Genomic DNA, 15,737 nt, shown 5'->3' on the forward strand with positions numbered 1-15,737 from the left:
GTCAACCACAATAAAAGTCATTATTCTTGACTTCAGATTTGAAAACGAGTTATTCATTAATTTGCTGTGTGTTCTATATGTAATATTTGAAGGGATTTAAACATTCTAATGGGTTCCCCAAATTCAAAACGGCCCTCAAGAGGAAACCATAACTACAATGTGGCCCGCGGAAAAAAATGACTTTGACACCCCTGACTTAACACAACGACTAAATGAAGGATTTAATCGCAGAATAAGAAGCACAACCTTTGCTCAACCACCAAATCAAAACACATTGACCCAATACCCTGTATTAGTAAAATGATTCCTATGTATATTATATTTGTATATTTTGGGAGCAACTAGAGTGTGGGTGAAACTTTGCCATTGTGGAGCTGACGTACGAGTCAGCCCCCAAGGCGGCGTTTATGCGTCTCGACCTATCCTCGTCCCGGAGCAGGCAGGGAGAGAGGGAGTTAAAAGAAATATTCAAGCACATCTGGAGGAGGACCCAAATTGCTCCGACCACGTAGCCACACGCTGTAAAACAATCCCAGGAAAGTGGCGGGAGGGGGTAGGCGGGGGAGAAGTTTTGATACAACAGATGGGATGAGTTCATCTCTTTGTCTCGAGCTTCTCACTCTAGACTTGACTGCGTCGTTCACTTCCAGAGTCGCGTGAGTAACTTTTCTCTTGGACTGACCAAAGAAGATTGGGGAGCGGGGAAATCTGTGCAAGTTGATCATCCGACGACGGCGGTGGGGGAGAAAGAAGAAAATGTTGCCGCTCGTGGTTGTCGCCCTGGCCTCCGCCATCCGCTGCTTTTCGGTCACTGCAGATGTGTTGAGAGCGGAGGTAAGTCACGGTCGCATATGTATGATTTCCGCTTTTTGACACCGCTGCGAGCTTTTAAAATGAGCTTTTTTAAATTAATAACCTTCCTAGACCACCCCCCAGACCCTTAACCAACTGGGATTTTCCATACACAAGAGCCATGCAGTTCTGCAACTGATGCTCCGTTGGATGGAAAAATGATCGAAGCCTTGTCATCAACGCGCAGCTTCGTCATTTCGCGATCTTGCCCATGGTGACAGCCATGTTTGTCCGAGGTGGTTTTGCTTTGTTCAGAGACACACAAAAACAGAGGGGGGTTATATTAACTGATTTTTCTCTCATCTGGGTCTGTTCAGACCACAGGTGTCAAAGTCAAGGCCCAGGGGCCAAATCTGAATCGCCACATCATTTTATTCGGCCGCCGAAAGCAAATCAAACTCAATAAAGCATGGCAGTCTGAACCAAAATTTCAGATTGTCCCATTTATGCAATATTAGTTATTATTTTTTACCTCAATTTTGAGAACTAGCCATTCATCAATTTGTTGTACTGCGCTCTATATGTATATAATATATGGAGGAGATGAAACATTCTAATGGCTTCCCTAAATTCATAACGGCCCACGAGAGGAAATCGTAACTGTGATTTTGGCAAAATAATGAGTTTGACACCACACTTGGCTTAGGCTTCGACTGTAGAGTCGAAGCCAGGGGTGTCAAACTCCGGTCCTCACAGTGTAGATGGTGACGTCGCAGATGCAAATCTCCTCAAATGACTTTTTGGCACGCCACGAAAAACGATCTGAAATAAAACGGCTCAATTGACTCAGCTCATTTTGATTCAGTTCAACGTCCCAGTCACAGACAGATGGCGTCAAAAGAAAATTAAGACAGTCGAGTACGCGTTACAACAGTGAATGAAGCAATACAGACGCACAATCTAATATTTTCATAAGAGTATTTTCATAAGAGTTTCACCCCTCCCCCCGCACCATGTTTAAACACACTTAAACGGCTGAAAGTCCAGCTTCACTCAGTCTAATCATGGCTACATCATTCTTGATTCATATTTTGAGAATCCTTTTCCATTTCTATGGAACCCCGGCGCCTCCCTGCCAAGTTCAAATATTGTTCACCACCATAAGCATCAATTTGACGGTAGTTTGATGCACTCGAGCAAACAAAACGGGAAGTGAATCACACTTTTTGCGACTTGACTGTGCAGGATGCGGGAGGGAAGGATCTCCTTAGTCACTTGACCACAGACGGCAAAGACGTGGCGACCAAACCATGGCCGTCCATAGCCCTGAACAGAATATAGATAGGCTGTAATGTTGCATCACCTGCATGTGAAAGCATGTGATTTCCCCCCCCCCCCCCAAAAAAAAATAAATAAAAGGGGACCGTGACGTCACGGAGTGGGCAAGGACACATGGCGAAACCACAGGAGCATGATGAACTGAAAACAATCTGTCGTTGCGCAAAATTCAGAGAAACGATGATGCACACTTCCACATATGGTAACCTGCTTCAGATCAGCTTTCAGCGCATAACCCACACCAATTTGAATTGAAAAATCAATTTTCATTGAAAAGATGGCAACGGATCATTTTGAAACAGTTCCATTTCAAAACGTACCCCGAATAGTACCATGTGCAATCCAGCGAGATATAATTTGATTGGCGGGGACGTCTGCATCCATGGCGCCGCCACTCGGCTAATGGTAGCGGCTTCCGTTCAACTAAGAAGAAACTCACCACTTCGGTTTTTTTTAAATCTGTGTGTTGTTTCAGGGGTTGGAAAAAATAACCATTTATGAGTGTGCTTGGACTAAGTAAGTAGCAAAGACATAAAGAGGAGTCAAAAATAAATAAATAATAATGCGGTAAGAGTATTTACTCTCGGTGACATCTCACCGGTGCTTTTTGCCGACTAAAAGTCTTTCGTTGGAGCCTGTGAGCGGAAAAAAGTGGGTAGCAGTGAAAACAAAAGGCGTCCGGAAAGTGATGATGCCAGCGCTTCAGCGCCATATGGCTTCAATTGCCTTCATTTGACCCAATGTGAGCATCAAAGACGGCGAACGGATGAATCGTCAAGGACAAACCAAAAACTCAAAACAACCCAACCCTAAGCGACCACCGAGGTTTGTTTTCGACGTCGTTCGAGTTGGCCCACGAACCGCAGCGCCGGTGTGAAACTGGGTCGCCCTGCGAAAGAAATTCAACTAATGTGGCCACGTGATTGCATCTTTTTTCCCTCCGCTGGCACAGACAAAGGAACAACTGACTTAGTCCTAAAGTGAAATTCAGCGATATTTGCAAACTCCCTTGCCTGTCCCGTCTACATTTCTACCGCCTCCGAGTCGAATATCTTGACCTCGCCTGATGTAAGTCGACACCGTGGTTTTCTCCTTAACCCCTCATTCACTAAAAGACCTCGGAGAATTCCAATGATCCAATTCCAATGCGAGGAGTCACATGGCAAGGTCGTAGCGGGTTTATGGAAAGCCACAAAAACGCGCTTTTTGACTTCACAGGGTAAAACTATTTAGCACACTCGCTGAAGAATAAGGTAGAGTCATTCTTATGACTGTCTTCCACTACTCTCTGACAATTCTATCTATTGGTTTGCTAGCTCGCTTTCTATCTATTTGTCTTACTGTTCTATTTGAGTTACTTCCGGCTTGAGTGAACGCTGGCGCGTGTCGCTACCGCTGCTCACCAACAGAAAAAAAATTATCCCGTAACTGTAAAGTGACCTTGAGAGTTTTGAAAGGCGCTTAAAAATAAAATGTATTATGATTGTTATTATTAATTCTGCTGCACGGTAGTAGAACCATGCGGTCCATGCGTGTTACTTGTGAATTAACTCTGTGCATTAGTTGATACCCGACTACGCTTTGGTATTACGAGTGAGTAAAAGCAGCGTGGCCCTCAGGAACTTCCGGGTGGTATCCCGTCACCGTATTCTTTTAAAATCACGATGGCCGCACACCCGTGACCATAACACCTCCAAATTATTTTGGGGAAGAGCCGACCACCATTGAGTTAACATTTAGTGTCTCGCTAGCACGTCCATTCTAGCAAGACACTATGATAATTTGGATATTCTTGGAATTTTACTTACTAGTGAAGAGTAATGTCATGTAGGAGTAAAAAAAAACCTGTTGTGGAAAAAAATTAAGACAGTAAGGGAGCTCTTGTTCTCCTACTGGCCACTAGTGGCCACTACCTTCGAAATAAAAGCCTTTCCATACATACTGTACATGATCTTAACTCGGATGTTCTTTAAATTATACTTACAAATGAACAGTAATATCATGAAAGAGTACAAAAATGCAATGTTGTGGAAAAAAAGACAGTATGGGACCAATTGTTGTTCTCAAAAGTGGCCACTACGTCAAATAAAAAGCCTTTCCAAACATGATAACTCAGAGATTCTTGAAATTCTACTTACTAGTGAACAGTAATGTCGTAACGGATTACAAAAAAATGCGGTTTTGTGAAAAAAAAAAAGAGTCATAATGTGTTGTCGTTCTATTGGGGTGCAAAATTGTCCTCCAAGTGCGGTCACAGAACATCCTGGTGTATGTACGATTGAGTGTAGGAGAAGGCCATGCCGAAAAAGATGCTTGAGAAGCTCCCCGAAGCAGTTCTCCAAAAGATTCTCCCACCGCTTGCCATGACACGACTCTTGTTTTAGTGCAAATTTGCGTCGGGAGACACACTGCACACTCTCAAGTGTGTGTTTACCAAGAGCAGCAGCGGCCACCCCGCCGGCCACACGCGGCCAACAATAGCAGCCATGTTCAAGCCTCGATAAATAGAAGCTTTGATGGAGCCTGCTCCATTGGGCTCATTTTTCTTTTTTTTCTTCTTGAAATAAGGAAACAGTTCCAGCAGTCAGGAAGCGATGAGGATGACTCCAATAATATGTTTAAGTAATCCAAAATCCCCCTTATTATTATTATTTTTGTGCCATGACCAATTTCACATGAATCAATATTTTGATAGACAATGCAGAGACAAATACAAAGACTCCCAAAACTGAACCATTTGCCAAATAAAACTCATTTCAGGCTGTGATGATCAATATACTTAGAGGTCTGATCTGGAGGTAGGGGTTGGGGTGACGTCACTGATTATGAGGAAAGAAGTTGCCACTGTGTGTGGACATAAGTGACCCTTGTTCCCTAGCCACCGCGCTGCCACATCACCAACAGGTAGCCATGTGTGTCCCCCTTCACTCCATTCCTCCCTCTCCCAAGTCACATGCTGCTGGAAACTTGGAGAAAACCAGCGTGAGAAGAGAGAGGGTTGGAGATTGTGTTAAAAAAAATCCAGACCGTGGTTAAAGTCAAAGTTCTGATTCAACTCCTGTGCTGAAGTATAACCCTTTCAGGGACAGCGGCTACTACATTACTTAAGGTTGTGCATCAGATTGCCTTCATAGGGTTATGGTAAAATGTCCCTGAGATCCTCATCTAAAAAGAGCACCGGTAGTGGAAAAAGGGTGTGCCTCTCTAAGAATAAGCAGAGGATCTGCTTAAGTCACTTACAGTGAGAGGATGGCCTCCATTACTTTTCCGACGTTGGGAGTTGTCTTTGGCTGCAGGACTGCAGACAGTCGTATGAGTTCTTGCCGACCAAAGTTTTTCTCAAGAGGATCATGTTTGGACTTGGCACGAGTTCCACTCTCAACGCTCAGCACCCGGGCATGAAATGAGACTGTTGCACCGTCCGAGTGTGCCGCGCAGGTCCGAACAAGCATGGGAAGCTAACTGTACGCTGACGCATGAAAACCCGGGCACCCCCCTGCAGATCCGCACAATGGAGACCTTGTCCAAATTCCTCTTCAATCTTGCCCGGAAATCTAAGCGGGTGTGTAAAAAGGACTCCGTCTCAGATAAAGAAAAATAGGGGCACCTTGTACAAGTTTCATTCATACCTCACCAGCCATCAACTTAAAACACCAGTTAGCTCCTGGATGTAATCTTTCTTTGAGTTATCGCTTGTCCATATGCGCCCTGCAATTGGTTGGCAATCCAATCCAAGGTGTCGGCTAGGCTCCAGTCGGAATACTTTGCTCACTTAGATAAAATCCCTAAATAGACTTCATGGTTTGCTGTCCACTTCTGTCTTTTACTCAAAGGCGTGGCTTCAGCAATATGGCTACCTGCCGCCCGGGGACATCAGAGTGCAGGCCATGCGTTCGCCACAGTCCATTGAGACGGCCATCGCAGCCATGCAGAGGTTCTACGGTTTGACGGTCACCGGCTCAATGGATACCGACACATTAGCGTGAGTGTTTTGAGGAATATAAATTTTGTCCTTGCTATTCAAAGACATGAGAAGTTTGCTTTGACCATCGCCAGAGCGATGAATCGTCCACGGTGCGGAGTTCCAGACAAATTCGGGCCACAGCTCAAAAGCAACCTGAGGAGGAAGCGATATGCCGTGCAGGGACTGAAGTGGGATAAGTCCGAGGTGACTTTCAGGTCAGGATGACACGCCGCAGTTCTTGGTCGTCTGTCTGCGGATCAAGTATTAATTACTCACTCCTCCTTTAGCATTGAGAATTACACACCCAAAGTGGGCGAGCGTGCTACCTACGAGGCCATTCGGAAGGCCTTCAAAGTGTGGGAGAGTGCCATCCCAGTCACGTTCAAAGAGATCCCCTACAGCCGCATCCGGGGCAAGGTGGAAAACTATGCCGACATCATGCTCTCCTTCTCGGAGGGCTTCCATGGCGACAGCACGCCGTTCGATGGTGAGGGAGGATTCCTGGCTCACGCCTACTTCCCCGGTCAAGGGATTGGCGGAGACACACACTTTGACCTCGCCGAGCCCTGGACGACAGGCAACGTGGACCAGGGTGGTAAGCCATAGACGGTAGTTCTTCTCTTTGACTTGTTTCACCCAGAAATGAAACCACACACTGGGTTACTTTTCACCAAGGGAATGATGTGTTCCTGGTCGCCGTCCACGAACTGGGTCACGCTCTGGGTCTGGAGCACTCCAACAACCCTTTGGCCATCATGGCTCCCTTCTATCAGTGGATGGACACGGAGAACTTCAATCTTCCAGATGATGACCGCAGAGGCATCCAAGCCATCTACGGTACAAAGCCGTCCAAAGAAATGGTTGGAGAAAATGTGATCGTAGCAAATGGATAGGACTCACGCCGATTGAACACAATTCCCCCGCAGGCACCAAAACGGGCGGTCCTCCGCCTCCACCCAGACCCACTAAACCCTCAAATCCCAAGAGACCAGAACAAGGTCCAGACATCTGCGAGGGACACTTTGACACCATCGCCATTCTCAGAGGAGAAAAGTTTGTCTTTAAGGTATTGACACCCCTCAAACGTTATTTAAAATCTGATTGAAGTGATGACTATTGACCTACTTTCCATGACAATTGACCTACTTTCCAGGACAACTGGTTTTGGCGCGTGCGCAACAACAAGGTGCTTCCGGGCTACCCCATGCCCATTGGTCATTTCTGGAAGGGACTGCCTTCCAATATCAATGCTGCGTACGAGCGGGACGATGGAAAATTCATCTTCTTCAAGGGTAAGTTTGGGCTTGTGGCTGTGGGTCAGAAATTAGTATTTTGCGACTCTGCTATCCTCTGGTACATTGACTTCCAAGTGTAAGGGTCCACAATATTTGGTTGGTCTTCAATTTTTAAGTCAAGCTCCATGCGGAAACCCTCCCCAACTGTCCGTTCTTGATTGGTGGCCATTAGGGCTTCTGAACGTGAACTCTATTTTTGTGGTTTGGTCACTTAGGCGCGTATTGTTCAAGCCAAATCTTGGTGTAGAACCGCTTATGAATACTATCCAACTTTGGAATTCATGTTGGACCCTAACAACAAGCCGAACAAATCAACAGGTGACAGGTACTGGGTCTTCAGCGAGTCCACCATGGAGAAGGATTCCCCAAAGAGCCTGAAAGAAATTGGGACCGGTCTCCCCAAAGACAAAATGGATGCGGTTCTCTTCTACACCCCCACGGGACAGACATACTTCTTCAGAGGCGCAAAGTGAGTTTCCCATTGTCCCTCATAACCGGTCTATGCAGAAATATCTTCATGGTTCATTCCTGAACACGTATTCCGACTTTCTGTTCACTCAAACGACTGTGGTGCGTGCAGGTATTACCGTTTCAACGAGAGGACCCGCACAGTGGATAGCGGTTACCCGAAGCCAATCACGATGTGGAGCGGCGCACCGGACAATATCAAGGCCGCCATCATGAGCGAGGACGGCTGTAAGTATGGCACGGTCCGATCGCGGTTCTTCTCCTTAGCAAGCGAGTGACCGAACCGCCTTTCCCCTCAGCGTACACGTACTTCTACAAAGCCAACAAATACTGGAAATTCAACAACCAGTACATGAAGGTGGAGTCGGGCTACCCCAAGTCTGTGCTGAGCGACTGGATGGGCTGCGAGGGCGAGGAACCCAAGAAGGGCCGGGAAGAAGAAGTGATCATTCTGGAGGTGGACGAGGCGCAGGGCGGCGTCGGGCCGGTCACGGTGGTCATCCCGCTCCTCCTCTTGGTTCTGGTGGTTGCCACACTGGGGGCGCTGTTGTTCTTCCGGAAATACGGCACACCCCGCCGCCTCCTTTACTGCCAGAGATCACTTCTGGACAAGGTCTAGGGACCATTGACTGATGGACAAGCACAAAGGGAGCCAAACCTCAGTGAGGGAGGGCCAGATGAAGACGAAAACTGGGAGACAGAACGGCAAAAGCACTGAGAAAATGGTCGGATGTCCAAGTATTTGGGTGGTTTCCACAGTCTGCGCCATCGAAACCCAAACCTGTATTTGTATGGTAACTATTTACATGTACTTTCACAGATTAAGAAAATGACTACAACCTTGACTCCAGAAGGGATACCCCCTTTGCCCCCCCCCCCCCAAAAAAAAAAAAGACAAGGACTTCCCAGTTTCCTTGCTCATATTCCAAGTTTACCCTCTTTTAAAAACACTTGTCTTCAAAATTTGAGCATTTTGAGTTTGTGACTGCTGTTCCTGGATCAGCCTAAAATGCTCCAGATCCATTAAAAGAGAACTTGTTTTGACTTGACTCTGGGAACGCACAGGTGAGGTTTCAAGCAGGGTTTCGAGGAGGGAAGTCGCCACTGAGCTTCAAGTGTAATGAGCAGGTTGGAACAAAATGAGAAATTGGGAGGAATCACAGAAAGGCAAAAATCCGAATATCCTTGGTTTAGTTTGGGTTCATTCAGGGACCGGACACTTGATGGGAAGTTTGCCATTCGGGTGCTTGCTATGGAATGGGCCAATTGGATGAAAAGGACTGAAATAATTGGGAGAGGTTTCAAGAAAGCCAAACTGAACTAACCCACAAAGGTTCTGCCGTGTTTTATGTTCATCAGAAGATTTGATGGGAAAGCCCATAATCCCAAACTTTTTTTGGGAGCCATGTATAGTTAACTGGACGACTCCGGCTGAACTGCTGTTTGATTGCGAGGCATGAAATCCATTTCCTGTCGCTAAACGTATAAAAAGGCGTATTTTGGATCCAAATGCCCATATTTTTTTTCTACCTGCACGTTTTTTATCCATATTGTGTACACAGATGAAAATGTGGCACAAGCAGAGATTGCATAGATAGTCCATGTGGTACAGAATTTTCGAATTTTCTTGTGTTCGTAGCTGCACAGCTACGGGCAAAAAAGCGGATCGGCAGGGATCCCAACGATACGGTGCAATTCTTTTGTTTTTAATTATTGTTGCATTTGTGTGTGTGTCTGTGTTTTTGTAGTACGGTTATAGTTATTGGTGTCGGCTATTTTTTTTTTTTTTTTTCATTTTTCTCTTTTGCTTCTGTACATTGTCAAGAGTCCTGCTGGACAGAGGCACAGCATGACAATGATCAAGCGAGTCATCCCAGTTTACAGGGCATGGAGAGAAATTCAATCAAAATCAGGTGATCCTTTCTTTGAAGGATTTTTCCGGACATTAGCTCGATAATCGACGCTACTCATGAACACATGGTGCAGAGTTTCTTAAACCAAACACAAAAAATGTTCTCATGACGATAATTATATTTATAATGAGTGTATCAATAAAACTGAATGAGATTGTTTTGTGGATTTTTATTGCTGAATTTCTTCTCTCCCTGCCTAGGAAAATACTGATTTTTTTTGTGCTGACACACTGTCTCCGTCTGGTCTCCATGCTTTGGTAGGAAGTGCTTGCTCGCAGTCTAACCTGGATTCTTTTTAGTCCAGTTGACCTACATAGTGGCACCTCAATAACTACATTTTCCAACTCAGGAAACCATCTGCGAAAAAGTAGTAATGATGCAGCAGCCCCCCCCCCCTTTTTTTTCCTTTTTTTTTGTATACCTTGCAAAATAATAAGTCTCAGTGCATCTGGAAAGTATTCACGGTGCTCTTGTCTCATTCCAAAACGGATTTGTTTTTTTTAATCGCATAAGGAAAGTCAAAAGGTGCTCCATACTTGTGACATTTGAAGGTCTAAATCATTTGTGTATAAACATTTTATTCATTCTTTTTTTAAACAAAGACAACAAAATCATAATTGGGAGTTGTGTACCGATCTTTGGGATAAAATTATTTTCGTCCATATTGAATCCAGCCTGAAAAGTTGCAACCTCATATGGACTCATCGTCATCAACTTCCCGTCTTGTCAGCTGATCTCCCCTCACCCAAACAGACCACGGAACCCCCCCCCCCCCCCCCCCCCCCCCCTTCCTCACAATGACCAACATCTGCTTCTCATTTCCTCCAAGGCAAAACAAGGCAAAGAGGGGTGGGAGACAATGAGTCGAGGGTAGATAGTGGTGGGGGGAGCAGTTGAGGCCTCACACAGACCATTCAGGACATTCTGGCAATAGATCATCTTCTAGGTCAGCAAAAGTATCATTTATGCGGGTTTACCCCTTTGGGTAAACATTGCTTACAAGTCAAATCTCATACTGCTGACTCCACTTTGAAGCACTAGCTGAAAACAAAAATCGGATTGGAGAACCACTTACCTCACCCGGGGGCTTCAGGAATCAAAACATTATTGAGAATGGAATGACTCACTTGATTGGGTCTTCAAATTGGTTGATAAAAAATACATGAAGCACTTTCGTCTCCTATTTTTTTAATCAGTTGGATTGGATTTACTTTTATTAGTATCGCAGTGGAGAAATTTACATTTCACAGCAGCAAAGTTATGAAAGGAAGAAAGGAAAGAAAGAAGTAGAAAAACAAAATACACGAGCTGCTCTAAGTTACCTTTTGATTTGATGATTTAATGAAATTATTTACAATAAACCACTCTGGTTATTTAATAAGAGCCATGCTGTATATTTTAAATTCCCCAATTAATTTACAATGTTTTATTCCTCGTTAGGGTGGCGGGGGGTGCTGGAGCCTATCCCAGCCGTCTTCGGGCACTCGGCAGGGGACACCCTGAATTGGAGGCCAGCCAATTGCAGGGCACGCAGTCATTCTCACACTCATACCTAGGGACAATTTGGAGTGTTCAATCTGCCTGCCCCCAGAGAAAACCCACGCGGGCCCGGGGAGAACATGGAACATACAGCAAATATGAAAGAAAAACATATTTATCGTCCATGTGTTTACTTTTTAAATGGTTTTTGCAGTCACCATCTTAATGAAAAAAAATATTTGATTGACAATAAATAATTTAAAAAGATACATAATAATAATATATTTTATTTTAAGTGCCTTTCAAAGCTCTAAATGACACTTTACAGTCACAGACAAGCATAGATACTATAATTAATAAAATACAATTACAAATACAGTAAAGTCTCGTTATATCGATAGTCCCGGTTATATCGATACTATTTCTATGCACGCACGGAGAAAATTACATGCAAACAGGGTCGGATATATCGATAGTCCCGGTTATATCGATATTTTTTCGGACTCCCTTGAATATCGATATAACGAGACTTTACTGTAGAATGCAATAAATAAAATACAATGATAAGTAGAAACAAGAGATAGAGCGACAAAATGCAATTTTAAATAGGTGTTTTGAGATGGGATTTGAAGGTGGGAAGAGAATCGATGTTACGAATGTTGGGAGGAAGTGAGTTCCAAAGTTTGGGGTCAGGCAGCTGAAAGCCCTGTCCCCCATCGTGCTGAGACGGGCAGGGGGGGCAATCAGAGGTGGAAGGAGGAAGAGGATCTGAGGGAACAAATGGGAATAGAAATTTGAAGAAGGTCAGTTGGTATTGGGGGGCAAAGTTATGGATAGCTTTAAATGGATAAAGAAGTATTTTAAAGTTGATTCTATATTTGACCGGGAGCCAGTGGAGCTCTTGGAGGACGCGGGGGTGATGTGGTGAAAGGATGAGGTTCTGGTGATGATCCGGGCGGAAGAATTCTGGACGAGTTGAAGTTTGTGGAGAACCTTCTGAGGGACACCAAAGAGAAGTGAATTGCAATAGTCAATCCGGAAGGTGACAAGACTATGAACGAGGATAGCAGTGGTGCGAGGAGTGAGAGACGGGCGAAGACGATTGATATTGCGTAGGTGGAAGTAAGCAGATCGGGTTAAGTTATTTATATGGGAGTGGAAAGATAGCATGCGGTCAAGGATGACACCTAGGATCTGTGACATTGACACTGAAATATATATAAAGACTAAAATCAATTGTAGACTGTATTAATAAAAACGCTTGATGGGCCAGATTAAAGAAGATATTGGGTCATAGATTGCCCCCGGGCCATATTTTGCTAACTGAAGAGGCTGAAAGTGGGTTCCTCCCTTTGCAGAGAAGCACAAAATGGCGCCTGATCCTACAATGTGATGCCCATTTAGTGGGCAAATGCTGCCCTCCAGTGCAAGGTGGAAAAACTTCACTAGCAGAAAAGACTCAAAGATGGCCCCCAAATCAGTCCACATCATTTATTGTATGAAAATGCAACACGAATGTTGATGTTTCACAATGACGAAATAGGGAAGGAGGGGTTTATTTAGCAAGGTGTTGCTAACTTTGAGGTTCATTCTTTTTCCTGAGTAGCTTCCCTTTAGGTTTGAGCAGCAGAGACTTTTGGTGCTCCTCGATCCTTTGAGCTTCTTCCTGTCTTTGCCGCCACAACTCCATGCCTTTGTCAATCTCGGAGTCGAGCATAACGATGCGCCTCTGTGAAAGAGACATTTTTTTTTTAAAGTTCACCTTAAGAAATGAATTTTTCATGGTAAAAAAATGTTGGTAGCTTTTCATGCTACCATAAATAAGATTGACACAAAATATGTCTTTTAATCAGAAAAATAATAATACTCACCGCCAATTTCTCTCTCTCCTCCCTTCTTCTCAAAAAGCCCTTCATTGGTGGTGCTGGTCTGCCATCTGCAAAACAATATAAGCAGAATTGGAACCCAGTGGATCCTTTCTGAAATCCACAAAGCCTTAAAGGACAACCGACACCACTTTTTTGTTTCCTAACTGACATCAGAAAAACGTTTAATAGCATCTAAAATACCCAAAACACGCGGTAGGATATTTTTAGTCAAATGCAAAACACCAATAAAAGTGACTTAAAGTGTCCAAAATCTGCAAAAAAATGAACCCGGAAGTGGCCAGTTTCAGAAGGTCCCGCCCCCTTGTTCGTGGTGTCACGCCAAGACGTCTTGCCTTGCTCGAGAATCAAAACAATGGCTTCAGATTCAGAGAAGATGCTGTCTTGTTACTCATTCAGTTATGAATATGATTCAAATAGTTCTGAAGAGGAAAGCATACATGTTTTCAATCGATTAAAGAATTTATTCCGTGTCATTTTGAGGCCTCTGGACAAAAATGTAGCACAAAAAAAATGCAGAAGATGGCGACAAAGCTCCGTGGAAACGGGCTAATTTGTCTGGTGGGAATTTTTGTCAGCGAATATCAAATAGTTGTCTTGGTGCAACACACGATTCACCATCGCGTTATTTATGCGTTTTCCTTCTAATTTCGCCATCAACACGGATCAACACAAAGTTTTCAGACTAAATAAAGTATCGCAAAATGCATTGTGTGTCCTTTCTCGGTCAGGGGCGTTCTTTCCGTGACGTCAGGAATAGTCACCAACTCAAAAACAATACTTCCTGAATATTCAACGCGAGTCTTAAAACGTAAAATATAGCTATATGCTGTGGAATCTTTCTAAAATACGCTCAGTAGACACAACTTGTCCGGAGGCGTCGCTTGTCTTTTAAGGAGATATATTAACTTTGTGTCAGTGAATGTATACCTGCGAAAGACCAATCGGGGAGATCTGTCAGGGGTCCATATTCGCTGCCAGTGCGTGCAAGTCCATGCCTAAAAAAACAATCAAAAATGGGCATCGTTAGGTGGTCTGTAATTTGTTTGAATCGACACACGTATTCTACAAGTACAGTGGAACCTTGGTTTTCGAACGACTCACAGTTCAAACAAATCGGAGTCTGAACAAAATATTCGATACTCCTTCCAAACAATAAATTTTCCTCCTCCGTCCACCTGCGCCTTCTGCTGACCACCACAAAGGTAAAAAATCCTATTCATAATACTTTTCTTTCCGTATGTACAATTAGCCTGGGTTACATTTATGTTTATGTTATTTGTGTCTTTGCCATTTTGCTTAACATTTCCTGAGATATACATTGCATTTTATGTGTTGGTCAGTTCTAATGTACAATTTCATGCATAAAATAATGTATAAAATACTGTACTAAAAAGGTAAACATTCAGGGTGTTGGAACGGATTAAAATGATTTACATTATTTATAATGGGAAAATGGTTTCGGTGTTCGAACAAATCAGTTTTCGAACAGAATCAGAATCAGAATCATCTTTATTGCCAAGTATGTAGAACACACAAGGAATTTGTTTCCGGTAGAACACGCTGCACTAGTATCGTTGTCAAAAAAACTGCTAAGTGGCACTATACAGTTCCATTTTGGCTACTGTTGAAAACCGACGTACCACTGTATCTGTACTTTTCTACTCGGGTACACATATCCCTATTCCATGAGTTCGCGAATCACGGTTATATCCTCGATTTTGACACCTGAGCAACATTTGGGTGCTACGTACTCTTTTCTCCACTTTTCTCCCCCTTGAGCTCCTCGCGTCGTGCTCAGCCGCCGACAGGAGTGTCTGAACGCTGCAACAAAAAAAAAACGGCAGAGCAACACGCGATAAACGCGTCGTGAATTTATGCTTGACACCGTGGCCTTAGCTGATAACCACGCTAACAGGACGTCAGCGTTCTGTTTACGGAGAATTTAAAAGGCAGACGAAAATACAACCACCATGTAAAAGCAAATAAATCGACTCGGATAGCAAGCCCATTTCAATACGAGTGCAAAATATCTTGTCTCACCGGAGATAAAGATGATCCTTATGGGAGACGCCATGTTGCCGGCGCCACAGTAAATGACAGCAAGTACACCAAATTGCCGCTAGATGATGCCATAACGCCCTTTTGGGTTTCCCTGCGTGGTTTCCAACCTGTCAACTTAAATAGTATTTCTACATTTCTCGCAAAATGTAAACCATTATAGTTCAACGCATATCCATTATTTTAGCACACCTGGGTTTTTATATTTAATCCCCCTGTTCCACATTTTCAATCATCCAAAACCAATCATGCATTTTTAACTTAAATATTTCCGCGCTTTGCGTCTGATTCAAACCATTCATTTGAAATTCTTACTCTACAAATGCGGTTCGTTAAATCCGTCTCAGGGGTTCGATGGAGCCTCTTATCGTTGAGGTTTAAAACACACTCGACTCAACATGTCAATTCGCTATGCCTTCTTGGCCATCACTGGCTGGTTCTGTTAATGCACAATTAAACAAAAGTGACACTTATGCCTTGGACATGTATGTATGTATGTATTTATTTATTTAATTAATTATCTGATTTTTTTTTTTAATAA

General features: G+C 43.8%; 2 protein-coding genes across 2 annotated transcripts; one reads left to right on the forward strand and one right to left on the reverse strand.

Moving 5' to 3' along the window:
* Nucleotides 1–499: 499 nt before the first annotated feature.
* On the forward strand, nucleotides 500–9,927 carry mmp14a (matrix metallopeptidase 14a (membrane-inserted)). The gene is made up of 10 exons (XM_088990764.1): nucleotides 500–834; nucleotides 5,964–6,112; nucleotides 6,187–6,309; nucleotides 6,382–6,689; nucleotides 6,770–6,931; nucleotides 7,021–7,160; nucleotides 7,248–7,386; nucleotides 7,708–7,858; nucleotides 7,970–8,085; nucleotides 8,157–9,927. The coding sequence occupies exons 1-10, from the start codon at nucleotides 757–759 to the stop codon at nucleotides 8,474–8,476; spliced, it is 1,686 nt and encodes a 561-aa protein (XP_088846890.1). The 5' UTR covers nucleotides 500–756; the 3' UTR covers nucleotides 8,477–9,927.
* Nucleotides 9,928–12,726: 2,799 nt separating this feature from the next.
* Nucleotides 12,727–15,265, reverse strand: mrpl52 (mitochondrial ribosomal protein L52). Its single transcript, XM_088990765.1, has 5 exons — nucleotides 15,179–15,265; nucleotides 14,890–14,959; nucleotides 14,066–14,133; nucleotides 13,121–13,185; nucleotides 12,727–12,978 (listed from the first exon to the last, which is right to left on the reverse strand). The coding sequence occupies exons 1-5, from the start codon at nucleotides 15,210–15,212 to the stop codon at nucleotides 12,823–12,825; spliced, it is 393 nt and encodes a 130-aa protein (XP_088846891.1). The 5' UTR covers nucleotides 15,213–15,265; the 3' UTR covers nucleotides 12,727–12,822.
* Nucleotides 15,266–15,737: the final 472 nt, after the last annotated feature.

Source organism: Hippocampus bargibanti, linkage group LG02 (assembly GCF_051943395.1).
Source record: "Hippocampus bargibanti isolate YZ-2025 linkage group LG02, ASM5194339v1, whole genome shotgun sequence".
NCBI classification, from domain to species: domain Eukaryota; kingdom Metazoa; phylum Chordata; class Actinopteri; order Syngnathiformes; family Syngnathidae; genus Hippocampus; species Hippocampus bargibanti.

What these genes read in the sequence shown, in the direction of transcription:
- mmp14a (XM_088990764.1), top strand. Translation starts at nt 757, where the DNA reads ATGTTGCCGCTCGTGGTTGTCGCCCTGGCCTCCGCCATCCGCTGCTTT. An exon ending in CAGATGTGTTGAGAGCGGAG is followed by an intron (nt 835 to 5,963) that starts GTAAGTCACGGT and finishes TTTTACTCAAAG; the next exon opens with GCGTGGCTTCAGCAATATGG. An exon ending in AGGCATCCAAGCCATCTACG is followed by an intron (nt 6,932 to 7,020) that starts GTACAAAGCCGT and finishes ATTCCCCCGCAG; the next exon opens with GCACCAAAACGGGCGGTCCT.
- mrpl52 (XM_088990765.1), bottom strand. Translation starts at nt 15,212, where the DNA reads ATGGCGTCTCCCATAAGGATCATCTTTATCTCCG. An exon ending in GGAGAAAAGTGGAGAAAAGA is followed by an intron (nt 14,134 to 14,889) that starts GTACGTAGCACC and finishes TTGTTTTTTTAG; the next exon opens with GCATGGACTTGCACGCACTG. An exon ending in AGGAGAGAGAGAAATTGGCG is followed by an intron (nt 12,979 to 13,120) that starts GTGAGTATTATT and finishes TCTCTTTCACAG; the next exon opens with AGGCGCATCGTTATGCTCGA.